The sequence below is a fragment of the Oncorhynchus tshawytscha genome, linkage group LG23 (genome assembly GCF_018296145.1).
Source record: "Oncorhynchus tshawytscha isolate Ot180627B linkage group LG23, Otsh_v2.0, whole genome shotgun sequence".
NCBI classification, from domain to species: Eukaryota; Metazoa; Chordata; class Actinopteri; order Salmoniformes; family Salmonidae; genus Oncorhynchus; species Oncorhynchus tshawytscha.
The window spans coordinates 1,408,665-1,436,315 of record NC_056451.1 but is presented as its reverse complement, the minus strand read 5'-3'; the positions used below and the strand labels follow the sequence as shown (position 1 = coordinate 1,436,315).

General features: G+C 43.3%; 1 protein-coding gene across 1 annotated transcript; it reads right to left on the bottom strand.

Moving 5' to 3' along the window:
- Positions 1-1,490: 1,490 nt before the first annotated feature.
- Positions 1,491-27,651, bottom strand: LOC112223175 (transforming growth factor beta-2 proprotein). Its single transcript, XM_024386204.2, has 7 exons — positions 26,234-27,651; positions 8,028-8,191; positions 5,452-5,584; positions 5,221-5,331; positions 4,341-4,509; positions 3,843-3,996; positions 1,491-3,593 (listed from the first exon to the last, which is right to left on the bottom strand). Exons 1-7 carry the CDS (start codon positions 26,577-26,579, stop codon positions 3,435-3,437), a joined length of 1,236 nt encoding a protein of 411 aa, XP_024241972.1. The 5' UTR covers positions 26,580-27,651; the 3' UTR covers positions 1,491-3,434.

Below are 27,651 nucleotides of genomic sequence, written 5' to 3'. Positions count from 1 at the left end.
GATGTTCGGATGTACCGATCCTGTGCAGGTGTTGTTACGCGAGGACGATCAGCTGTCCATCCTGTCTCCCTGTAGTGCTGTCTTAGGCGTCTCACAGTAAGGACATTGCAATTTATTGCCCTGGCCACATCTACAGTCCTCATGCCTCCTTGCAGCATGCCTAAGGCACGTTCACGCAGATGAGCAGGGACCCTGGGCATCTTTCTTTTGGTGTTTTTCCAGAGTCAGTAGAAAGGCCTCTTTAGTGTCCTAAGTTTTCATAACTGTGACCTTCTTTGCCTACCGTCTGTAAGCTGTTAGTGACTTAATGACCGTTCCGCAGGTGCATGTTCATTAATTGTTTATGGTTCATTGATCAAGCATGGGAAACCGTGTTTAAACCCTTTACAATGAAGATCTGTGAAGTTATTTGGATTTTTACAAATTATCTTTGAAAGACAGGGTCCTGTAAAAGGGACGTTTCTTTTTTTGCTGAGTTTATATGCCTCCCTGCTTTTCTGCGCCTGCTCTGAGGACGCGCCTTGGAATACCGCTGGGCTACGCGGCCTTGCGGGTGTTGACCTGATTAAAGACCTTTCTCACGTCGTCCTTGCAGAGCAAGCTCACAGAGTCCTCTGGGTCGGTGACGGCCCTCACACCCGGCTCGATATTGTTGTTTTCAAAGTGTGCATAAAATGCATTGAGAATGATGTGTTGAACATTGCAGTCGTGTCCAATGGGATCATTTGAGAATAGAACTGACCCCCCCATTGGTTCAGATGTTGCCAGAGTCTAGTTGGGTCCAGCAGAGATGTTGAGACATGTTTTATAAGGGGCCAGATGTCTTTAGAGTGGAGCCACGCACTAGGTTGGCCTAGAGGGTGTGTGCATGTCTTCCTTAGTTACCACACAGTAAGCCCAGCTCTGCCTGGGACCACACTGTCTTTATTTATCTCAGAGGTTATGTAGGTATCTGCCATGTCATATTTCCCCCTGGGCAGCCTGCCTGTCTCCCTCTCACTTTCAAGGTGAGAAGGGTCATACCAGAACAGACTGACTCACACCTCCCACATACTTTTAATACTGTTCATACTTCTTCCATCTCTCTTTACACACTCCCTCTTCTTCCCTCCTCATCTGCAGACCCCCTTTCGTTCCCTTCGTCAATATCTGGCAGTTACTCTTCTGGAGAGTTATTAAATTCTGGCAAATACTGTAAATATATATTCATGGTGTACTACCAACGTGCCATTCTAGCTTACCTCCATAGCTTTTCACAGTAAGAACTAGAGAGATGCATTCAGTGCTGGTGTTGGAGATGAAAATGACAGCACACTCATGCAACATAAGAAAATCATAATGTTATTGTTTTGCTCAATGGGAGTGTCAAAACAAATCTGTTTTTGAAACTTCTCTCTCTCAATATCTCTATCAAGCTTTGATAATATGTACGTAATATCACGCTTCGATTAACACAGATTAACAGAAAAAAGAAGGCGAATTGTGTTATTCCCTTGTAATTTAAATAATTTATTTACCACTAGAGTACAACAACAATAATGTGTTACAATACATCATAGTGGGTCAACAACAACAAAAACATAATTATCATAAACAACAACAACGAAAAATAATAGCTCTATCATGACAATATTGGTGCCTCGCTCCTCTTCCTGGTTTTCCAGGAAGTCCACTGGCGCGGGTGCCCAAAGGTGGGTGGAGTTAGGGGCGGGGTAGTGTCACCTACACTTCCTGCTCTAAGTCACATCATCAACACTCCTCATTTAATAAGGGGGAAGTAACGACTAATAAAAAAATAAAAAACAGAATCAAAATAGCGTCAGTGCAATTCTTTGTATCTAACAATTTTTATTCCTACAAAGGACAAAAAACCTATGACTGAATAATGGCTTTACACTTTGAGGGAGGCGGGCGAGACGAAGCATTTCAGATGCAAATGAGCAGATACAACGCTGGTGTCCATAACAACTACTGCACACCTGGAAATATGACCTTTTGACCTCCGACCTAAAGCAATCTCAGACCTAATGGAATGGTATCAAAGGTTCATGGAGAATCTCTGAACCAGGTCACATCTACTGTCCATTCTCACCTATTGTATCCCTTCTCTCTAATTATCACTACAACACTACTATACCTCCCTAACTACTATACCTCCCCATTCCCATACCACTGCATCATATAGACAAGGACAACCCTGTTCCAATAAGAACACTCCAACATATCCACAGAAATCTTAAATGTGTGTTTATGATGACATACCTTGTGTACTTGATGGAATCACTGTTGGGCTCCCTAAAGCATTGAAGATTCAATGCACAAGGTAAACAGAGCTCAACAGTACTTTGGGACACTTTTTTTGTTTTTTGTTATCAAAATGTCAGAACTGTTCATTCCAGCAGTCTGAATATGTTGCCTGCTACAGGGTTTGGGATGGGTGTGTGCTTTTTGAAAATGAATATGCCTGTGTGAGGATGAGTCTCTGTTGAAAAGGTAGGCATACTAGGTGTGCTTATTTTCTTTCATTCTGTCTCTCTCTTGCAGTCTCCCTCTTACAGGTTCCTAGCCTCTTTCTGCCTTTACATGGCTGTTACAGCACATATAAAACAGCATATGGGACGAGATTATAACATTACTATGTTATAACATATTAGTCAACTGACAATGGGGAGTGGATTCATCCACCACTTCTCGAGAGAGAGTTTGAAAACAATTTGGGTGCTAACCATAAAACACTGGATTTTAAATAGGCAACACAATTATCAAAAATCAAAACAAAATATAAAATGACAATAGGTTCAAAAGGATGCAAAACGAGACAAACAAAATCAAGAAGATGGCTTTTGCTTTGAGTGTTGAAACCGGGGTCGGTCGTCTTTGTTTCTCAGACGTATTATTTCACATATAGACACGTATACTTTTTTCCAGTGTTTGCCGTACTCTTGCGTCTTTGTGCGACAAGTGTGTGAGGTGAGGCATGTTAACAGGGCCTTTCTAAACACAAAAACACAGGCACGCCTGTACAAAAGCCACAGCTGTGTGTGTGCGCACGTGCGTGCGTGTGTGTGTGTGTATGGTTGTTTCGGGAGACATGTTTTCTGTACCTAGATCTGCTCAGCACCTTTTCCATTTGTGCTTATAGGAGATCAAATATGTCTTTACAATAGTGCAGTAGACTGATCGTGTGACTGACTGTGTGTACAGTATGTGTTTGTGGATGAATGTGTGTATATGTACAGTATGTGTATTTATGTATGTATGTGTGTGTAGGTGTGGGTGGGTGGGTGCATACACGTGTACGCATGTGAGTGTGACTGAATGTGTGTTTATCCAAGTGTGTGTGTGTGTGTGTGTGTGACTGAATATGCACGTGTGTATGAATGTGTGTGACTGAATGTGTGTGTATGCACATGTGTGTTGCCTTGTAACAGTTCCTAGCTGCACTTGCAGGACTTGACGATCATGTTGGAGAGCTGCTCTATCTTGGGGGTCTTGCCGATGTAGTAGAGGATGGTGAGAGGTTCCAGATCCTGAGACACACAGCAGGGCGATGCTGACGCCTCCGGGTTGATGGTGTTGTACAGACCTAGCACCTGAAGCGAAGAATCACACACAGAGGTCAAGTATGAGGCTTGATGTTGACAAAGGCAATGGTCTTTGACCAGTGCTGCTTGAAACTATGAAAAAACAAAAAAGAGGAATGAGACGATCTACAGAATAACTCCACTGCCACAATGATCGCTACGCCACACTGCTACTCTCACCACTGCTCTACACTACCACTCTGACCTCTGCTGGCTCTAAACTGTGGATTATTTAACTTTTGACCCTTGACTTCTCACCTTGGAATGCTGGGTGTCAGCGCTCCATAGATAGGGACAGGCCCCGGCGCAGAAGTTAGCGTTGTAACCCTTGGGCTCGTGGATCCACCGCCAGCCCAGATCCTTCTTGAAGTCGATGTAGAGCGACCGCAAGCAGCAGTTATCCTGGACATTTCTGTGTGTAGGAAGACAGAGAGAGTTAGGAGTGAGGGATGGATACGGTTCTGTGGGAGCCACAAGTGTGTGTGTGTTTGTATGTGTGTGTGGGTGTGTGTGTAAGAGAGTGAATACATGCATAGCTGTGAGCAGAGAGAGTTCTGCGATAAGAGCAATTGCCAAGTGTGTGTGTGTCACTGAGAGGGTGAGCTGCTGACAGAGAAGGTAACTATTTACTAGGTATGTAAAGTATCTATTAGGTGTGTGTGTATGCGCACATGCTTGTGTGTGTGTTGAGTTCCCGACAGCAGAGTGGTGTCGGGGTCATGTGAGGATCAGTGGGGGATCAGTATGGGTCAGTACCTGGAGCAGAAGGCAGCGTCCAGGGCTCGTTTGGAGCGGTGGCTCTTGTGCTGGGACTCCAGGCGGTAGGAGGGCAGCAGCATCATGAGCAGGTGTGGAGCCTGGGCGCTGTGGCGCCGTTTCCTATACACCTTCAGGTCTCCGCTGTGGTGGAAGCTGTCATCTATACCTGTCAATCACACACATACATATCATCAATATTCATCATGTTCATACAATGTCAAATCAAGTTAGGGGAAATCAAGTGTGACATTTTAAAGTGGAAATGACACATTTAAAAAAAAAACTTGAATACACTACAATTTGCATTTCCTGCTGTACAGGAATATTCTCTGTGACAACAGAGTGATCAAATTAAGATAGAACATCTGTGTAGGACCCATAGGGCTCTGGTCAAAAGTAGTGCACTATATAGTGACTAGTGTGCCACTTGGGACGCACACAAAATGATCTGTACCAGTGAATCACACAAACTACATATCTGCTACTTACTACACTTCTTATTTACACTTGCCAAACACATTGTTGCATAACTATTCATGTCAGTTATCTACATATGAATAAAAGTAAAATACAATGTACTTATTTATCAATATACAGATATCTTTATTTGATCACTCTGTTGTCGCAGATAATTTTCCTGTGCAGCAGGAAATGCAAACTGTAGTGTTAAAAAAGGCTTCTAAAGTTTGTAATTTCCACTTAAAAATGTCGGACTTGATTTTCCCAAATGAAAAATGTATCAACCCCTTCAAAACTGTCCATAATAATTCACATTTCCTGTTGCTGCAGGATTATTTTCCTGCTGTGAGAAACTGGTCAAATTAAGATGGCATCTGTATACCTGTAGAGTAACACACATATACTGTCCAATACATACCTGCAAAGCGGGTTTCCAGCTCCTCACTCTTATTGGGGATGATGTAGTTGTTTGAGGGAACAAACGTGCAGCACGGACAGTGCAAGCTGATCTTGAATCCACTGTTTCTGTCTGGGGGGAAAAAATAGACAGGATTGTTCATATACAACAGGCCAATGAGATTTCAGCACCATGTACTGTCTGATCAATGATTCAGCTGTAGTATAGGAGGTCAAAACCTCTGTGTCCTACCTCTGTGAAGCAACCATTCACTGACTGCCTCTGTCACATCAAAAGACAGCCACTCCCCCTCCATGCGCGTGCGCACCACCTTGCTGTCGATGTAGCGCTGCGTCGGGGAAGCCAGGTCCTTGTGACTTAAAATCTGTGGAAACACATCAAGCGCACAACACAAGTCCTATGTATGAGAACAACCTGGAGGGAAATTCTTGTAAGTCCCAGAAGCCACTCCTGGTTGGTCCCCCCTGTCTCCCAGACTGCTCTCTCCCTGATCGATTGAGCAGGTCTAGGAGGAGCCGAGCTGGGCCGGAAACAGATGCCGGACAGAGCGTTGTTATTCTACTGTCCTTCATAACCATGTATTTTTGTTGGCCATGCTCTTCTTAATGTGAAAAACACTGCTCCTCTACTCCACCACTGTCTGCTACACCACTGAGATCTACTGCTGCTACAGGGAAGCCTGACGAGAGAAGCGAGAGAGGGAGGGAGAGAGAGAGAGAGGCAGAGCGAGAGAAAAATGAAGTTGAGACCAGTCAAAATCTCTGAAAAGTAAGCCTACAGAGACTGTGGCCAATTGCTTACAAACCCTTGAGATGAGAGACAGACATGGGGGGCCCATCGACCTGGATGGTCACTTACTTCAACATATCTAGGCCCTAGCTATCTTTCCTCTAGGCCCTGGTTAGTCTTCACTAGGCCCTGGCGAGTGAACCATCTCAGGACCCGATCACTCCTCCACAGTCATGGCAAAGAGAGAACCTTCCTAGTAGTTAATGTATAGTATCACTGTATCTCTGAAAAATACATAATTATGATAGGCTCAATTTCACTCAGTATCTGAATGTGTGTGGAACTACACACGTTGGCGTAAGGTTTTGGGTGTCCACTTCATGTACAGCACGACTTGAATGTATTACTGAAGGTTGTCAGTTGATCTCCTTGGAGAAACTCTCCCTGGTTGTACGGGCTCCATCCGTCCTCCCAAACACGCTTTCAACCGCCTGTGTTCGCGTGAGAAAATCCTTCATGTTGAGCTGTGTTTAGGCCATTCCGCTGACTGGACATAAACACCACCACGGCCTGGGAATGGGCTGGTGCCGACGGTCCTACACCGTGTGGAGGCAGGAGAGGCTGGGCTGGCTGGGCCGGTAGAGCATCCCTTTGGAGACTCCGCACCGGGGTCTAAATCACCGCTCTGCATTCCACACTCCTCTCTGTCGACGCACAAATAACGCTGGACTGATCCAAGAGCCGCCCGGCTCCCGACACTACTGACTCACACATTTCTAACAGGCCCACGCTGAGCTTCATAATGTGTGTGTGTGTGTGCAGGCATGTACGTTCAAGTACGGCATATAGTAATTTAGTGGTAAGCATTATGTACTGGTGTGAAGTGGTAAAACTTGGGGGATTGAAACAAAGAATAGTATCTTTGTGGAATACCACCATATTGTTATTCATGCTATGTCAACTGTGCTAATCGAGACACTGTATGTATATAGTATGGAGTGGTTGAGTAAAGAATAAAGGAAAATACACACCATAATGTACATCAGCTGTGCACAGTAAATCTGCTGAGTGTCGATGAACGGTGGCGATTGAACATGTAGAATCATCGGGAAATTAACAGAAAATGACAGCTGTTATTCTGTGGTCAGGGGTGATAAGATGGCCACTCACTTCTTTTAACCATTCTCTGGCACGGTCTGTTTTGTCCTTAAGTGGAAATGACACTAGATGCAGCTCAGAGTGGTTCATCAACTAGGTTTTCATCCAATTGGCTAAAGATTTTCATGCAAATATTCTAAAATCTGCATGAAAACAACATGCACATTTTCCCACCAGAGATGTTTCCATAGAATGGACTTGTTGTGGATAAAAAGCTGTGCGTGATGACATAGTGCACATAGTACCGAATAAATGCATTTTCAACTCTACTGATGGTTTTCTCACAAAAGATGTTGCGTTACATAGCGAGTGTGCCCACTCTGATATTGACACATGCACTCTAGCCAACAGCTCGCAGATACACTGCGGTTAGGCATATAGCCTACACGATGAGATTATTATGGACAAAAGAGCAAGATTATGTTTATTTGTCAAACGACAAGCATCGATGATCATGTCACCAAAATAAGACCCTCGATATTTATTGGAAAGGAGCATATTAAGGTCATCACATTGCACCTTCGCCAACCTGTGAAGGTCATCTTCATTTATTTAATCTGTAACCTAATAAACTGCATGCTTTACTTGGCTCATTGCGCTCTAGCGACTGCTTGTGGCGGGCCGGGCGCCTGCAGGCTGACTTCAGATGTCAGTTGAACAGAGTTTCCTCTGACTCATTGGTGCGTATGGTTTCCAGGTTAAGAGGGCGGGTGTTAAGAAGTGTGGTTTGGCGGGTGACGTTTCGGAGGACGCATGACTGGACCTTTGCCTCCCGAGCCCGTTGGGGAGTTGCAGCGATGAGACAAGATCGAAATTGAAGAGAAAAAAGGGGGTTAACATTTAAAAAAAAATAATAATAAAAAAATAAAAAAAGGTTGGATGGAAACCTGGTTAGAGATGAGGACAGAAGGGAGGTTTACCTGGTACAGCTCAATCCTCTGTTCAGACACGCGGGCCTTGGTGTTCTGGAGGCGGAAGACGCGTAGCTCAGCCTTGACCAGGTTAGAGGCATTCTTCTCCATGGAGGTCACGTCGAAGGTGAGCCGTCTGTAGTACGGGTTGTAGTGCGTGGGAGAGATGACATCTGAAATACAGGAAGGAGGACGGAGTTTAGCAACACGACTGACGATTGTGTTTGTGTGTGTGTGTAAAGACAAGACCAATCCAAATGTAATGGCTGACAGGGTGGAAATTCCTCCCACCTTTACTCTTCCCCAGTTTATTCACTCACTATGTTCAGCTGAGAGGTCATAAAAAGGCAAAATGACATCCACTCTAATCTTTGCTACTTCAAAGAACGGTCAAATTATCACAGTTCCTCTATGAGAAACCACAGCAGTTATCAAAATGGCTCACACGCCAGATTAGAATTAGCTCTCTTGCAATGTTACGGCACACACATCTCCCTGTCTCTCGAAAGGGTCACTTGGGGGTAATGCTGCAGTTCATATGGTTCCTATAGGAACCCAGTACTATGGTAACACTCAATGAATACTCCCAAACATGTGTGTAGCTCTGTGTAACTATCTGATACGGCATCTGCACAGTAGTACTGTAACACTCACACACAACTCAAAACCATGTGTTTGACAGAAGCTTACACAGTGGAACCGGGTGACACACTTAACATTGACAACCCTGTGTGTAGTGGTGCGCCTGACAGCCGTGCTTGGGCGCACAAAGTAACGCAACACACGTAATGCTGGGAACCATGTGTGCGGTGGTGTGTGTTTGACAGTTCCCTACACCACGGTGTATTAGGAGGCCCGGAGCCTTAAATTGATGGCTGCAGCGTTAGGCAGAAGCCCAGGATTAGCCAGCCACCATGGATTGTTTAAAGAGAGTATACAACCGCAACGACCATCAAGACAGGAGGGAGAGAAGGGGGAGAGAAACTGCTAAGCAGTTAGTTGTACTTGGAGCCAGACCTAAATGGACAACTACAGACAAAATACCATTTATTTTACTCAACACTGAGATAAATTAGTTTAATTATAATAGCTTGCGTGTGTGTGCGGTTTGTATGCGTGTTAAACACAAAGCTGTGACAATGCTCTTGTGTCAGAGGGAGCATGGGTGAGGTGACTGTCTCTAATGTGACCTTTGACCTTCTCAGTGAGATACCCACACAGGTCTCTCACAGGCACCTACCAAATACCTGTCCCAGCGTCATGTTTCAGAGCAGTTCCTGTCTTTTTTATTTTTTTATCAGTCTATCAATCTTTTTTCTCTCGCTCTTGTGTGTTGCGCCAGTGACCAATGGTCTGGGAGCGCCAACACTAACCCTTCTCTGTGTGACCAGAGAGTCAGATGAGCCAAGACTAACTGCGCTCTTGCTCGCTTCCTTCCCATCCGTCAACAGAGAAAGTCACACTTCCAAGTCCCAATGGGCCAGCATAAGGCCGTGTGTAACTTCTACACAGCAGCGCTGCCTCATGAATGAGGCCGCTGTGCTTAACACAACACTGGCCGCATTGACCGAGGGCACAGGAAATAGTGCAGCTGGACTAACCACAATGAACACACACTCGCCTAATGCACAGGTCTGGATATCCATTCGCACACATACAATCTATTTGCATACACTTCAAACAGACATACATACCCCACCAGACACGCCACAACGTGTTTCTTCATGGTACCCAAACCAAAAACAGATTTAATGCATTGCTCAGTTATGTATAGAGCCATGTCATCGTGGAATGCTCTTCCACCAGATGTTACTTAAGCAAAACGCAAGTTTAGCTTTAAAAAACGGATTTAAAAAAATGCACTGTGCACCACAGCGACTCCTCTTTCTAAAGATGTCATTTAACTGTACTGTATATAAGAATATGAATATGTATATATGAATTGTGTGTAAATAGTATTTTTTTTTGTCTCCACCTGTCTTTCCTATATAGCTCTTATTTAATAAAAAAAGGTATAATTTAATGCATCTTGTCCATAACTGTTCTGTACTTCGTTATGTATTTGTACGTTTTATGTGGACCCCAGGAATAGTAGCTGCTGCATGTACAGTAGCTAATGGGGATCGTAATAAACTAAACCAAACACACGCAAGCACACACACACACACAAAGCTACTGTATATCCGTTATATACACATGGAATGCTCTCTCACACACAACTACAGCACTAGGTCATTTTATTAAACAAAACATAAACAGTCAAGCAGCCACACACAATACAGTAATACATCGTCCCTCAAGCCGAGTCAGACCACGGTAACACTGATTTATACGAACATGACACCAAAATGATCCACCACAACTGGCGCCGGTGTGGTCTGTCTGTGTGCACTGCACCCGGGCTCATTCAGGGAATTGAGATGCGAGGAGGCAGTGGTGATGTCACACACGGAACGGAACACACCAAGCGCAGGCTCATTGGGAGGGGGTGAGGGGGTTGGTTAGAGGGGCTGCACTATACTTTCATTAAGCAGACCAAGGCCTCCCTTCTTCCCCCTTTCCTCCCAGAGGGGAGCCTGATGTCACATGAGTCCTGTCGCACACTGCGAATAGACAGCCCCCCTGATCCCTCTAATCATTCCCTTCATTACTCATCACTTCCATGACATTACAGGCCAATGACAAAATAGTCAGGCATGTGCTGCTGGGAGAAAAAAATACTATCCTGCCCCCATGTATATTCAGAAGGCAAGCAATGATTGTCATGGACTTTTCAAAAATAAACAACAAGTACATAGTTATATTTCTTATCACATTTTTCAATCGGGCAAATCAGTTATGTGGCAAGTCACATTCAAGCAACCGAGGGAGGAAAAAAACTGGGCTTATCTTTCAGGGATCACACTGTTTCATAATAACACACCATGATTTTCTTCCTGAGCGGGAAAGAAGAAACCTGTCCTGGGATACTTCAAACATCAGCTTATAACATTTATTCATAACAACCTTTGGAAACATACAGTGCCGGAAAATATTCAGACCCTTTGACTTTCCCCCTCATTTTGTTATGTTTGGCATTATTCTAAAATGGATTAAATAAATAACAAATCATCAGCAATCTACACACAATAGCCCATAATGACAAAGCGAAAACAGGATTTGTCTGTAGAAGGAATTGTCCGTAGAGCTCCGAGACAGGATTGTGTCGAGGCACAGATCTGGGGAAGGGTACCAAAAAATGTCTGCAGCAATGAAGGTCCCCAAAAACACAGTGGCCTACATCATTCTTAAATGGAAGAAGTTTGGAACCACCAAGACCCTTCCTAGAGCCAACTGGCCAAACTGAGCAATCGGGGGAGAAGGACCTTGGTCAGGGAGGTGACAAAGAATCCGATGGCCATTCTGACAGAGCTCTAGAGTTCCTCTGTGGAGATGGGAGAACCTTCCAGAAGGACAACCATCTCTGTAGCACTCCACCAATTAGGCCTTTATGGTAGAGTGGCCAGACGGAAACCACTCCTCAGTAAATGGCACATGACAGCCCACTTGGAGTTTGCCAAAAGGCACCGTATAGACTCCCAAACCATGTGAATCAAGTTTATATGGTCTGATGAAACCAAGATTCAACTCTTGGTCCTGAATTCCAAGCGTCACGTCTGGAGGAAACCTTCCTACGGTGAAGCATGATGGTGGAGGCATCATGCTGTGGGGGTGTTTTTCAGCGTCAACGACTGGGAGACTAGTTCGGATTGAGGCAAAGATACCGACGCAAAGTACAGAGCGATCCTTGATGAAAACCTTCTCCAGAGTGCTCAGGACTTCAGACTGGGGTGAAGATTCACCTTCCAACAGGACAATGACCCTAAGCACACAGACAAGACAACGCAGGAGTGGCTTCGGGACAAGTCTCTGAATGTCCTTGAATGGCCAAACAGAGCCCGGACTTGACCCAGATAGAACATCTCTGGAGAGACCTGAAAATAGCTGTGCAGCAACGCTCCCCATCCAACCTGACAAAGCTTGAGAATATCTGCAGCGAAGAATGGGGAAAAACTCCCAAATACAGGTGTGCCAAGCTTGTAGCGTCATACCCAAGAAGACTCGAGGCTGTATTTGCTGCCAAAGGTGATTCAAGTGAGCAAAGGGTCTGAATACTTATGTAAATGTGATATTATTATTTAATTTATTTTCTTCTAAAAAAACTGTTTTTGCTTTGTCATTATGAGGTATTGTATGTAGATTGAGGAGTGGGAAAAAACCCCAATTCAATACATTTTAGAATAAGGCTATAAACTAATAAAATGTGGAGAAAGTCAAGGGGTCTGAATACTTTCCGAAGGCACTGTATATACCTGCTCACCGAACATCTCATTCCAAAATCATGGGCTTTAATATGCTCTCCTCACAAGTAGAGTCTTATAGAGAAGTGGTTCCTAAACTCTGGCATCGGCAGAGGGGTCGCGGGGGTCCACCCCCTCTCACAATATACAGCTCTGCAAAAAATGAAGAGACCACTGCAATATGACCCGTTTCTCTGGTTTTACTATTTGCATTTGGGTAAAATGAACATTTCTGTTTTATTCTATAAACTACTGACAACATTTCTCCCAAATTCCCCCCCAAAATATTGTCATTTAGATCATTTACTTGCAGAAAACGACAACTGGTCAAATTAACAAAAAAAAGATGCAGCGTTGTCAGACCTCAAATAATGCAAAGAAAATATGTTGACTAGCGTTTAACTTGGGGGAATTACATTAAATATGCATCTTTCCCACGGCTCCAGAGCCGAGACGACTGTGAACTGCTCAATGTCTGCTGTGCAGTTATCTAAACAGCAGAGTCACAGGGACCTGTGCCAACCAATGCAACCCCTCCCAGGGTCCTTCACTCCTCACACTGTCACTGACCCTACACACACTTCCTGCACCCTGGCTCCACCCCCTTGCTTCCTGTCCCCAGAGCGGTTCCAGAACTGCAGCCAGCATCATCTTTATCTTTTAATGCACTCCAGACATGCAGGTTTTATACAGTACACCGTGGTGTGTGTGTGTGTGTGTTGCCAAAACTCTCTCAGTTTATACTGTAATGACACTAAAACTGCCCTTAATTGCAGACTGTTTGTCAAATGGTGATGTTTCAAACTGTGTCTGGCTACTACATTACAGAGCGACATTAAGGAGAGGTTGATTATTTTTTTTTACATGAAAGGGCCTTTATGGTGCTTGGCACAGGTCAGTGAAACACCTGAAGTGGGCAAACATTTGACCTTCGAGAAAGGAAAAAACTATTTAAGGCCGAACTGTTTCATTTGGAGTTAGTCTGTGCTGGTTTCGACTGAGCCCACTTCTCCGGCAGCACTTGACTTTGACTCCTTTTGCTAATGTTCAGCCAATAAAAATGTCTGCACAGTTTTTACTTAGGATCTCCTTAATTAACTGAAGACAACTTGATTTTTCCTGCCTTCCACTGCCTGATAATAAACAGTGCAAATCATTGAGAAACAGCTGAAGAGTGCCTACAAAAGTTAAAAATACCTAACTCACAAGGGTCTGCTCTGGAGAAAACTTGCCTGGTCCCAGATCTGTGTGTGCTGTCTTGCCAATGATCCTTGTCATGCCAAACATTTAGCATGACAACAACCAGAAGTTAGCTATACAGCACAAGCAGATCTGGGACCAGGCTAAAAACTGTGGTTTCAATAAAAACCTGTGATACTAGCACAGGCTATTAGGATTTCATAACAACACCTGCAAGTGTTTTTGCAGATAAATTGGCATGGTGCATGCAAACACAGTCACACGCACACAGTCACACATGGGGATATTATAGGGTGTTTTGTGTAATATTAAAACATTTGAGTTGCTTGGAGACCTTTATGGCATAACATGTGGCTTTAATAAAATGTGACATTAAGTGGTATATATTTTACGAGGAGACATTCATTTTCTTTATTGTTGGAATGGTCCTACAAGCCAAGAATTACCAGGAAAATATCAAAATGTTTATTCAAATTTCCCAAAAGTCTGATTTATTACTTTGTAAAATTACTGGATGCAACTGTTTGCTACCTCAGAGTCATTTTCACCATTTGAAAATGGAAATTGAGACCAAATATTGGTTTGCAGGGCCGAGATACCGGGACAGACCGAAGGGGAAATTATTTGACCTACTTTGGAGCATTTCTGACTTCTTTAAGACATGCTCTCAGATTCCCCAGGCTTACTCTATGGACAGACAGCCTGCTCTCTCACACACACACTGGACCGGCAAGTGGTACCGATGCACCATGTCGGGAACCAACAGGACACTGAACAGCTTCTACCAGGAGTAGCCATAAGACTACTAAATAGTTAACCAAATAGCTCTCAGGACTTTACAGTGCCACCATTTACTCACATATGTGACCTATAATTTTTTATTTATTTGCCTTAAATATTTATCATTGTGCTCCAACAGTTCTTTGTGTCCGCCTACATTCTTCCATTTAGGCGCACACGTGCTCCTTGTAAAAAAAAAAAAGAAAGTCAGCATAGAGTATATGCATTTGCATTATCTGCATTTGACCCTCTTTACACTAACTCTTTTGACTCATCAAATACGCTGCTGCTGTTACTGTTCATGATCTATCCTGTTGCCTAGTCATTTTACCCCTACCGATATGTACATACAGTTCATTCAGAAAGTATTCAGACCACTTGACTTTTTGAAAATGTTGTTCTGTTATTATTCTAAAATGGATTAAATAGTTTTTTCCCCTCATCAATCTACACACAATACCCAAAATGTATTACAAAGAAAAAACTGAAATATCACATGTACATAAGTATTCAGACCCTTTACTCAGTACTTTGTTGAAGCACCTTTGACAGCAATTACAACCTTGAGTCTTCTTGGATATGACGCTACAAGCTTGGCACACCCGTATTTGTGGAGTTTCTCCCATTCTTCTCTGCAGATCCTCTCAAGCTGTGTCAGGTTGGATGGGGAGCGCCACTGAAATGCTATTTTTAGGTCTCCCCAGAGATGTTCGATCAGGTTCAAGTCTGGGCTCTGGCTTGGCCACTCAAGGACATTCAGCGACTTGTCCCGAAGCCACTCCTGTCGTTATCCAGTTGGAAGGTGAACCTTCACCCCAGTCTGAGGTCCTAAGCGCTCAGGAGCAGGTTTTCATCACAGATCTCTCTGTGCTCCATCCATCTTTCCCTCGATCATGACTAGTCTCCCAGTCCCTGCCACTGAAATACATCCCCAAAGCATGATACTGCCACAACGATACTTCACCTTGGGAATGGGGCCAGATTTCCTCCAGACATGACGCTTGGCATTCAGGCCAAAGAGTTCAATCTTGGTTTCATCAGACCAGAGATTCTTGTTTCTCATGGTCTGAGATTCCATTAGATGCCTTTTGGCGAACTCCAAGCGGGCTGTAATGTACCTTTTATTGAGGAGTGGGTTCCGCAGAGGAACTCTGGAGCTCTGTCAGAGTGACCATCGGGTTCTTGGTCACCTCCCTGACCAAGACCCATCACCCCCGATTGCTCAGTTTGGCTGGGTGGCTCTAGGAAGAGTCCTGGTGGTTCCAAACTTCTTCCATTTAAGAATGATGGAGGCTACTTTGTTCTTGGGGACCTTCAATACTGCAGACATTTTTTGGTACCCTTTCCCAGATCTGTGCGTCGACACAATCCTGTTTTGGAGCTCTACGAACAATTCCTCATGGCTTGGTTAAAACATTATCTAAAAACCTGCTTTTTGCTTTGTCATTATGGGCTATTGTGTATAGATTGATGAGGAAAATGTTTGATTTAATCCATTTTAGAATGAGGCAGTAACGTAACAAAATGTGTAAAAAGGGAAGTGGTCTAAATACTTTCCGAATGCACTGTATCTACCGCAATTACCTCGTACCCCTTCGGTACTGGTGCCCCGTGTATATAGCCAAGTTGATGTTACTCATTGTGTATTTATTCCTTGTGTTATTATTTCTTCTATATTTTTCGCTTTGCATCGTTGGGGAGGGCCCGTGAGTAACCAGTTCACTGTTAGTCTACACCTGCTCTTTACCAAGCATGTGACAAATAAAACGTTATTTGAGACGAGGAGACGTGGAGAGGAGAGAGCGAAGATAGAAGGGAGGAATGCAAAGGTGAGCGGGAGAGAGAGGGAGAGACAGATCCTGTGTGGAATCAAGACGACCATCTAAGGATAAAAAAGAAAAGGCATGAGCAATGACAATGGAGAGAAATATTTGTCAAGAAAAGGTCACGGAGAGGTCGAGGAAAGGTGAGAGGAGAGGTAAAGTCGACTGGCTGAGAAAGTCATACTTGACAGATGGAATAAGAGAACAACGAGACAACGATAAAGAGAGAAGTCGAGAAGGAAACAGGGACAGACAGACAGGAGATCACAGAGGACAGAGTGGGGGGAGAGTAAAGGGGGAAAAAGATGACAGAAAGTGAGAGAGAGAGAGAATGTGAGACGGAAGAGAGCTCCCGCCTGTCTCGTTCCCTGCAGACGCCTCCACCCAGCCACTCACCTGCCAATAGCAAATTGAAAACAACTCTCCACATAATCCCTGGGAACTAAAAATACCCGGTGCTTTGAAGCCCCTTCCACGAAGGCCTGTCAGTCTCCAAAGGCCTCTTTCCCAGCAACAGACCAACACACACACACAGAAATGTATATACACACATACACAGAAACACACAGAGAAAGAGAGAGAGAGAGAGAGAGAGACTCAGATGAGAGGGGCTTTTGGGCTTCAGCCACCAGTCAGACACATGGTCCCTCTCCACTGTTGCTGTATGGCAACCAGAAAACAAGCAAACTAGGCAGCAGCATAACAGAGCAGCGATGGCGAAAGATGAGGAGAGATAGTGTAAGAGAGATATATAGAGAAAGAGGGAAGGAGAGAGAGATACCTCATGGCGGTGTGTGTGTTTGTGTTTAAATGTGTGTGTGTATGAGAGAGAGAGAGAGAGAGAGCGAGCGCGAGAGGGCGAGCAAGAGAGCGAGGGTGTGCATGCATGCTGGGTAGCAGTGGCCTGCTCCAAACTCAGTGGGAGAATACCTCACCTCATTAATTGCTGAATACATAAACCTTCGGAACACTATGACACACACTGCAATACACCATCCTCTGCTCGATGATTGCGTAACATTACAAACCGCAATCACACATTCAACAGTCCCATAAAACGTGCCTCTCCGCAGGACACATTCACTAAACTGCCCTCCACTAACAGCAGCACTAGCTCTCACTCCCTTCTATTACTCTCATGTTAGAGTATCATCTTACACGGGAACCTGTCCCATGGTTGTAAACAATACCAAAAGTCGGAGAAACAGTTGTTATTCTTTTGCTTACTCTTTCTCCGGTTCTTTTTCTTCTTTTTTAAAATCTTTCTCTCGGTTATGCAATGCTGCTTGGCCACGGTTGTCCTCCAGTTCAAATGGCAGCAGCGTCCAGGTCTTGCGTAAGTTTAGCGGAGGATCGAGCCCCATTCTCAACAACAATCCCACAGCGCTGCCGATGCTGATACCTCCTGGCTCTCTGTCCCTCTCTCTCTCTCTCCTTCTCCCTCTCCAAGAACACAAACAGGGTGCACAACAGCAGAGAAACTGACACTGACAAAGACCTACTGCAGATACCTCAGTCAAAGAACCACACAACACCAAAGCTACATGGCATTATGATTACATATCAAACACAGTTTCATTATGATAGAACTCAGCTCCATGACACAGAAACAACATAGACAGGATTACGTATCACAGCCATATACCTGAAACAGGGATACAGGGGAAACACATCGACTATAGTAGTTGCTTTCGGACAATATCCCTTCAAGACTGATGTGCAATTGCTTGAGGTACAGTGGCACCAAACGCAGGAAAATCACTCTCCCTTGAAACAGCTTGGTGAAAGTCAGATGCAGCTAATAGTGGCAAACACAGTGTGAGCATGAGGCTTTGTCTCGCCCACAAATAGTTCAAACGGGCCCGCTCTCCACAGTGTGTTTGTCTTCCTGTTTGGCTGTTTGTACAGCCCTCTCCTCACGAAGCAGCAACACACGCACGAACGCACATACGGACACAAGACCAATGGTATTTACAGAAGTTCAGGGGAGATATGCAAGAGTGTTCACTTGAACTAACTAAACACAATCCATCACACACGTCGAGCCACACCAGGCTCAACACACTGAGCTAACACATTCGAACACACAAACACCAGCAGTCAAACACAAACTAACAAAGATGCTGATATTATAGAAAAGGCCCAATGGAGTCAAAAACTAGATATGCCTGTACTTCGTATTTCTGCACTATGAGGGAATAATACTGTGAAAAAGTGCAAATGACGATAACGCTCTTTTAGTGTAAGAGCTGTTCAAAAGACCGCCTGAAATGTCAGCCTGTTTTGGTGGGATGGAGTTTTGACCTGCCTGGTGACATCACCAGGCGTTAAATTAGTTAATAGACCAATAAGAAAGAGAGTTCCAAACCTCTCTGTCAATAACAGCTTGTTTTCCACCCTCCCCACTCAGACCACTCCCAGACAGTCCTAGAGAAAATCTTGCTTGAGAAATTGCTCTTTGGTAAGAAGCTATTTTTGTTTCTTTTGGACCATTTTAATTTAAACCAATCTTGTTACCCAAACATGATTTGATAATGAGATAAAAAACAACTGCATTGGACTTTTAGCATACCAGACAGGCACACATCCATACTGCACTCACACAGACAAGAGCACAAGCACATACAGTACCAGTAAAAAGTTTGGACACACCTACCCATTCTTTATTTTTACAATTTTCTACATTGTAGAATAGTAGAAGACATCAAAACTATGAAATAACACATATGGAATCATGTAGTAACCAAACAAGTGTTAAACAAATCAAAATATATTTTATATTTTAGACTCTTCAAACCAGCCACCCTTTGCCTTGATGACAGCTTTACACACTCTTGGCATTCTCTCAACCAGATTCATGAGATAGTCACTTGGAATGTATTTAAATTAACAGGTGTGACTTGTTAAAAGTTAATTTATGGAATTTCTTTCCTTCTTAATGTGTTTGAGCCAATCAGTTGTGTTGTGACAAGGTAGAGGGGGTATACAGAAGATACAAATAAAGAAAAACCTTTGAATGAGTAGGTGTGTCCAAACTTTTGACTGGTATTGTACATGCTTGAATGCACGCAAGCACACATGTAACACTAACACGGCGGACACACACACATGCAGGCACACAATACACACCATTAAATCTTAATACAAGCAGGGCTATTCATAAATGTGCACTTGCTTTAAGTCCACTGTAAGTCTGACACTCTCTGCGTCCCATAATACACGTGACACATCCTTCCTGCAGACAGTTTAAAAAGCTGATTAGAAGTCATTCTGTAACTCAAACACTTGACACATACACACTGAGCTTTTCTTTTATAGTGACCCTCCGCAAACTCTCACCAGAAGAATGTCTCTGCACAAGTGCTAGGCTAGCTAGCTCACCTTAGGAGAGTTATATTATGAAGAACAAAAAAACTGCACAAAAGCAAAGTAACAAATAAAAATGTAATTCAATTGTATTTCTCATATGCTTTGCAGACAACAGGTGTAGACTAAGTGAAATGCTTACTTACGGCCCATTCCAACGTTTTATTATGTTACAGAATTATTTGAAAATGGATTAAATTAAGTTTTTTCCCCCACTCATCAATCTACACACAATATCTCATAATGACAGAGCAAAAACAGTAAAAACAATACTTTGTTGAAGCACCTTTGGCAGAGATTACTGCCTCCAGTCTTCTTGGGTATGATGCTACAAACTTGGCACACCTGCATTTGGGGAGTTTCTCACATTCTTCTCTGCAGATCCTCTCAAGCTCTGTCAGGTTGGATGGGGAGCATCGCTGCACAGCTATTTTCAGATCTCTCCAGAGATGTTCGATCGGGTTCTGGCTGGGCCACTCAAGGACACTTGTCCCAAGCCACTCCTGTGTTGTCTTGGCTGTGTGCTTAGGGTTGTTGTCCTGTTGGAAGGTGAACCTTCGCCCCAGTCTGAGGTCCTGAGTGCTCTGGAGCAGGATTTCATCAAGGATCTCTCTGTATTTTGCTACGTTCAGCTTACTCTCAATCCTGACTAGTCTAGCAGTCCCTTTAGCTGAAAAAACATCTCCACAGCAGGGTGCTGCCACCACCATGCTTCACCGTAGGTATGGTGCCAGGTTTCCCCCAGATGTGATGCTTGGCATTCAGGCCAAAGAGTTCTATTTTGGTTTCATCAGACCAGAGAATCTTGTTTCTCATGATCTGAGAGTCCTTCAGGTGGCTTTTGGAAAACTGTCATGTGTCAGGCTGTCATGTGCCTTTTACTGAGGAGTGGCTTACGCCTGGCCACTCTACCATAAAGGCCTGATTGGTGGAACGCGGCAGAGATGTCTGTCCTTCTGGAAGGTTCTCCCATCTCCACAGAGCAGAGGAACTCTGTCAGAGTGACCATCGGGTACTTGGTCACCTACCTGACTAAGCCCTTCTCCCCCGATTGCTCAGTTTGGCCGGGAGGACAGCTCTAGGGGAGTCTGGTTGCCTCAACACAACCCTGTCTCGGAGTTCTACAGACAATTCCTTCGGCCTCATGCCTTGGTTTTTGCTCTGACATGCACTTTCAACTACGGGACCTTAAATAGACAGGTGTGTGCCTTTCCAAGTCATGTCCATTCAATTGAATGTAGCACAGGTGGACTCCAATCAAGTTGTAGAAACATCTCAAGGATGCACCTGAGCTCAATAGTCTCATAGCAAAGGGTCTGAATACTTACGTAAATAAGGTATTTCTGTTTATTTTTAATACATTTGCAACAACAGAAAAAATGCACCTGTTTTCACTTCGTCATTATGGGGTATTTTGTGTAGATTGATGAGGGGGGAAAAAAATATTCAATACATTTTAGAATAAGGCTGTAACCTAATAAAACGTGGGAAAAGGGGGTCTGAATACTTTCCGAATGCACTGTACATATAAAGTAGGTAGGGATAAAGACAACAGGATAGATAATAAAACAGTAGCAGAAGCCAAAATAGTTGCTGCAAAAAGGGTCGATGCAGATAGTCCAGGTAGCTATTGGTTAACTTACTTACTATTTAGCAGTCTTATGGCTTGGGGGTAGAAGCTGTTCAGGGTCCTGTTGGTTCTAGATTGGTTTTTATTTTGTTGGTTTTATTAATCAGCATCATAGCTTGTCACAGATTAGCAACATGGACATTATTCTATCACATTCTTGTTGAATTAATTTACCTTAGTAGAGCTGTTACAGCACAAACAAAGTGTTACTTAACTATACTAAACTACAGTGTATAACAAGGAGGCTTTATGAGCAAACAGCACCGAAGCACTCCAAATCTAAAGTGATTCAAACTTGCCATAATGCCTTTCATTTCAACCATGTAAAGTTTCATGTTCAGAACCTGTTCGAAGTGTAATGTGTTATCGAAATGCGAGGTAATTAGTGCTCCATTGAATTGTCATTACTAGATAAAGGCAGAAACAACATGCGGTCTCTATTTACATTGGTACAACAGGTAGATGCTTTCCACTCACTGTGTTAGCTCCTTAACAGCTGACTTCTGTTAAAACACTGAAATGTTTGCCCAACGTCTCATAAATTGGAAATACGTCAAGTGATTTGCTGCAAGTAAAATATATCAATGTCTAATGCATTGAGTGTAGTTTAGATAGTGTCGTAAATTGTACTACACTATGTACAATGTACGCTTCTATTCTACAATGTACATTTCCAAAGTTAACATGAATGTAAATGCTTTACACATGCTATACATAGTTTTATACAAACACTCCCAGTGATATGACTAAAATCATGGGAGTAGTAGGCTGCTCTGAACAAGGATTACACTTCTATATTGAACAAAAATATAAATACAACATGTAAAGTGTTGGTCCCATGTTTCATGAGCTGAAATAAAAGATGCTAGAAATGTTCCATACGCACAAAAAGTGCATTTCTCTCAAATTTTTGGCAGAAATGTCTTTACATCCCTGTTAGTGAGCATTTCTCTTTTGCCAAAATAATCCCTCCACCTGACAGGTGTGGCATATCAAGAAGCTGATAAAACAATCATTACACAGGTGCACCTTGTGCTGGGGACAATAAAAGGCCGCTCTAAAATGTACATTTTTGTCACACAACACAATAACACAAATGTCTCGTGTTTTGAGGGAGGGTGCAATTGGCATCCTGACTGCAGGAATGCCCACCAAAGCTGTTTCCAGAGAATGTCATGTTAATTTCTCTACCATAAGCCACAACCAATGTCATTTTAGAGTATTTGGCAGTACGTCCAACCGGCCTCACAACCGCAGACCAAGTGTAACCAGGCCAGCCCAGAACCGCTACACCCGGCTTCTTCACCTGCGGGATCGACTGAGGGGGTGCTGAGGAGTATTCATGTCTGTAATAAAGCCCTTTTTCTGTAATAATTCTGATTGGCTGGGCCTGGCTCCCCAGTGGGTGGCTGTGCCCTTGCCCAAGTCATATGAAATCCATAGATTAGGACCTAATGAATATATTTCAATTGACTGATTTCCTCATATGTACTCATATTACTGTAATTCAGTAACATCGTTGAATGTTGTGTTTATATTATTGTTCAGTATATAATGAGCAGAATGTTCTATATTCAAGTATAGCTGTAACAGTTTGCATTGTAAAGTTGTTACTTATTTCTGTGGTGTAAAGTACTTAAGTAAAAAATACTTCAAAGTTTTTTGGGGGGTATATATGACTACTTTTACTTCACTACATTCCTAAAGAAAATAATATATTTTTTACTCCATACATTTTCCCTGTCACCCAAAAGTACTCATTACATTTTGAATGCTTATCAGGACTGGAAAATGGTCAAATGCACGCATTTATCCTCCCTACTGCCTCTGATCTGGCGGATTCACTAAGAACAAATGCTGTGTTTGTATATTATGCCTGAGTGTTGGAGTGTGCCCCTGGCTATTCGTAAATTCCACACAAAAAAAGGAAAGAAAATGGTGCCGACTGGTTTGCTTAAAATAAGGGATTTTAAATTATTTATAGTTTTACTTTCATTTTGATAGTTAGGTATATTTTTCAATTACATTTACTTTTGATACTTAAGTATACTTAAAACCAAATACTTTTAGGGAAAGGGGATACCTAGTTAGTTGTACAACTGAATGCATTCAACTGAAATGTATCCTCCTAATCCCTTTTACTCAAGTAGTATTTTACTGGGTGACTTTCAATTGAGTTATTTTCTATTAAGGTATCTTTACTTTTACTCAAGTATGACAATTTGCACTTTGCCCTCCACTGCTAAATATCAACCAACCAGCATTCCTGTCTTATCACAAGGACAAGACCGCATAGGTGATGCTACTCTCGCGATGCCACCTTTCTAACTCTAGGCTATAATGCTTTCTCCTCTCCAACTATTATCATAGTCGATAAAGGTTTGCACATGAAAGACAAGTCAGAATGAATGTGCTGCTAAATTACGAGGCTATTAGCTTAACCCCTGCCTTTGAACGATGCTGTGTACATGACATCATCTAAATCCCATTTTATAAAAGCAAGCAACACATATAGTTTAAACATACATACACAAATCATAAAGACAGCATAGTGTAATACACAAACCATGTGCCACAGTAAAGGGAATGGCAAAACTATCCCCCAACAGACAGACAGACACACACACACAAGGGTCGCTGTGTTCCTGGAAGCCTCTAGTCCACAGGAGAGCTATAACACACTGGAGACATACAATAACTTAGAGAGTAGGCAGGGCTATGCTAAACAAGCATTTATGTATAGGGCAATGAGGGCATGCTAACAGGCCAATGTTGTATCAGCGTGTACAGTCCACTATGAACGAGACTAATGCAGCATCATTAGAGACTGTCCCATGACATAGCCTAGGTTACAAGACTGAAAAAGACGCAGCAAGCACACACAGGCAATGCATGCAGAATGCACACACACATACGAGATTGGGAAAGGGGGGAGTGGGGGTGAGAGAAGGCAAACATGGGAAGAGTTTAATTGGGGGCCAACGAGTATCAATGAGGGGCAAAAATTAGTGGGGAGATGAGAAAGAGAGAGGACGAGATTGGGATGAGGGAAGGATAGGTTCTCTTACTACCAACCACTCCACAGCCCAGCAAGTGGGTCTCCAGCTGGAATTTTCCATGGAGCAAGTGGCAGAGCAGAGTCCAGGGTAGCATTCAGTATTATATGTACAATGCCTGCTTGCTGGTTTAAATAGTGCACTGTGGGCCATGTCAGGCTTCTCTTTCTGCCCCCACTACGCCCTCCCCAAACCCCACCCATCTCCCCCCAGCTCCGGTCGACTCCTCCACCCCCCTTTAGTTCGAGTTAGTGCCGTGGTGCCCCGCAGTGCTGCCTCTGAGGACTTCCTGGCACCCTACCAAATAAGGTTGACACCCTTGTGTGTTTGTGTGTCTGTGTGCATTATTAGCTGGCAAAGACATTCACACTTTGACACTGGATGACACACACACAGTCAACTGTTAAAAAAAAGAGCCACCTGTATCGTCTTTGGCTGTGCACTATGGGACTAACAACTGGTGGTTTGACTCCCTCTCCCTCTCTCATGTTTCTCTCTTTGTCATCTTTCCTCCCAGGAGCTAGTGGAGCAGTGTCAGAAGTGAAAAGCAAAAAGGATAAAAATAAAATAAATAATCTGTCTTTTTTTCTCTGGATGTTGACTCAGGATTATTTATACCCTATAAATGCCTTCCTGACTGCGCTTGGCACATTGCCTGATCTATTCATATTTAGGGTATTTATACAACAGGCAGGGCCAAGGATAATATTTAATGCAAAATATACTTTGGGGCATATAAAATATCTCCTAATTAATTTTTCCTCCATGCCGTGTACTCACATTTGATCTGGAGGAGAAAAATATATTACAGAATAAATGGCACAATAGCAGTGTTTACTAGTATTATTGTGTTTAGACAACCATAACTTTGAAAATATGAATGACTATGTAAAAATGTAGTTATTAACACAGTGGTTTAGTACTTGAAAGCAGTGAGGGGGTAAAAACAACTTTAAAGTAGGTAATTGCAGTGACTCTGGGAGCCCAGGGTTAGCAGTCCCAGACCCCTATTAATCCAATTTGGGAGTGTAGGTCACACAAAACACACACACCATTTTCTCAATATCACCCCCTGCCTCCGGAGATGAAAGGAATAAAACTTGATATCTAAAACCTGTTCTGACAATATATTAGATTGCCCTGCTCTTAGTGCTATATAGCAGTCAGAGAAAACAGGAATTCAGAGGCGTCCACTGAGAATAAGAGGTTATCACTGATATCATCCACTCTTTCAATGTGATATAAATACTCATAGGCCTCTATGTGTTAATGAGTCATTTGTGCTCACCCTGTCCCTATCTACACAGCAGCTCTAGGCTGGAGAGACTCAGGCAAGGACAAGCTGAATTAACATAAAATTAGGGAAAACTTTCGTGTTCAGTTAAACATTTACTCACGCAATACAAGGTACTCCTTCTTTAGGGGGGGGGGAGTCATAGATCAGTGTTTCATTGTCGTCTGCTTCTACTACCTCATAACTATGCAATAACACATTGTCAAGCCGGTGCCGGGAGTCAGCCTAGAAGGAAATCGATCCCCCTACTCTCACGAGAAGTTCATGTCAGGCAACTTTTTTCGATGATCGCTCTAGCAGCACAGGCCCGCATCATCGTTGTTTTACCTGTCTGGATGCATCAGTGCCAGGAATAGTTCATATCGTTTCCACAAACACACATGATGACATACATAAAGGGAATGGCGATTTTTGAATAATTTGCAGATAATACTACCCACTGGGCAAAAACGTCTCCACGTCATTTCAACCCAAAAACTCAGTGGAAAACTGCAGTCATCCAACTTTTAACCTAAATCCAATGACATGGTGACATGTTTTGTTGATTTCACTTTAGTTGACAACAACCAAATGTAGATCAAAACTATACATTGAACTGACTTCTGCGCCCAGTGGGTAATTACCGATTATTGGACCTTTTAAATTAGCCGTTTAACCATAACCATTACACATGTGCGCAGGCGCTCTGGCACGTATTCAGACGCGCACACAAACACACACACTTACTCTCAGAGGGGTAGGGGGGTTGCATGTCGATTTTGTGAACCTCTTTTGCATAGTACTCCTCCTCGCTTCGTTGGCGCTCACACGTTGCTGCCCGTTCGTTGGCTTTCTCCTGCAACAGGTCCCTCGTGCTGTTATAGATGGCGATGATATCCCGCGACACCTCCTCGGGTTTGGGGTATGTCTCCGGGGGGCTCGTGAGCTTCAGCTTGCTCAGTATCTGTCCCCGGATGGCTTCTATGCGCTTTTTCATAAACTGATCCATGTCCAGCGTACTGCATGTAGACAAACTGACGGCCACAGTGGCTAAATCCAAGGTCAGGAGAAGACTTAAAACGCAGTAGTTCATTGTGAACTCTAAAAGTAGACTACAGCAGCGTCTTGAAATCTTGACAAAAAACGATAAAGCGGCCTTGGAAAGGGAATTTAGATATAACAGAAAGGCAATATATAATGATGAAAAGCAGCCAAAATATTGAATTTTTTTACCACTAAATATAGGCCTACACACTTAACTACTTGTAGCCTAAATATTGGGAAACGTGGTAGTTTTGTGATCCCAGTTTCAGCACAGTATTTCAAAATGTACCTGGAAATCCATTTAACAACCATGGAAGGGAAATAATCTGTAAAATCCGTTATACGGGGAGCAGACAGCAGCAGTAGGCTATGTATATTACCAATCACTTCACAATAAACGCATACTAAACGCGCGTAAAGTTACAATTGTCCAAACAAAAAGACCGAATTGTGGCCATCAAATGGCAATGAAAGTTTAATACAAAAACCTTGGAAGTAAAACAAACTACAACCAGCTAGCTCGCTATCTCCAGTTGTACAGAACAGACGTGTAGCCTGTGGGTTAGCGCACACCTCCACCGCATCAGAGCGCTGCGAGCTTTCCAACTGTGGCCAGTACCGCGCTCAGCACAAGTCCGTCTTTGATTTCTCTATCTCAAGATCAAGATGGGCTTCGCTGAGCAGTTGCATCGCGGTTCTTGACAGAATAACATACGACAGTGCAAAAATCAACCCGTCCTGGTACTCGCAAAGGTGTCGTCTCGAGGAGATATAACCTATTAAAAGTTGTTATAACGCATGTGTTGGGTCAATATAAATGGAGAAAGTGCGGGATTTTTAAAATCAAAAGTATGGCAAGTACGTTGAAGTATAAAGATAATTCCTTTTAATACAATGGTAAACCGTTGACGCGTTCCTCCATCCCTTCTTGCTGAAAATCGGTCCACAGAGCTGATGTTGCCAGTGGCACAACAGCATGCGGCCGGTTGTAGAGGGATATTTATAAGACGTACTTAACCACGTGCTCCCCCTTCTTCAAATTGATGTTGTGGTCGTCACTTTCAGACCAGGGGACTCCTTCAACTTCAGGTTACGAGACGATTTATTGTTAACGAGTGTTT

What these genes read in the sequence shown, in the direction of transcription:
- LOC112223175 (XM_024386204.2), bottom strand. Translation starts at nt 26,579, where the DNA reads ATGAACTACTGCGTTTTAAGTCTTCTCCTGACCTTGGATTTAGCCACT. An exon ending in AGAGGATTGAGCTGTACCAG is followed by an intron (nt 5,585 to 8,027) that starts GTAAACCTCCCT and finishes GTGTTTCCACAG; the next exon opens with ATTTTAAGTCACAAGGACCT. An exon ending in CTGACACCCAGCATTCCAAG is followed by an intron (nt 3,594 to 3,842) that starts GTGAGAAGTCAA and finishes TCTTCGCTTCAG; the next exon opens with GTGCTAGGTCTGTACAACAC.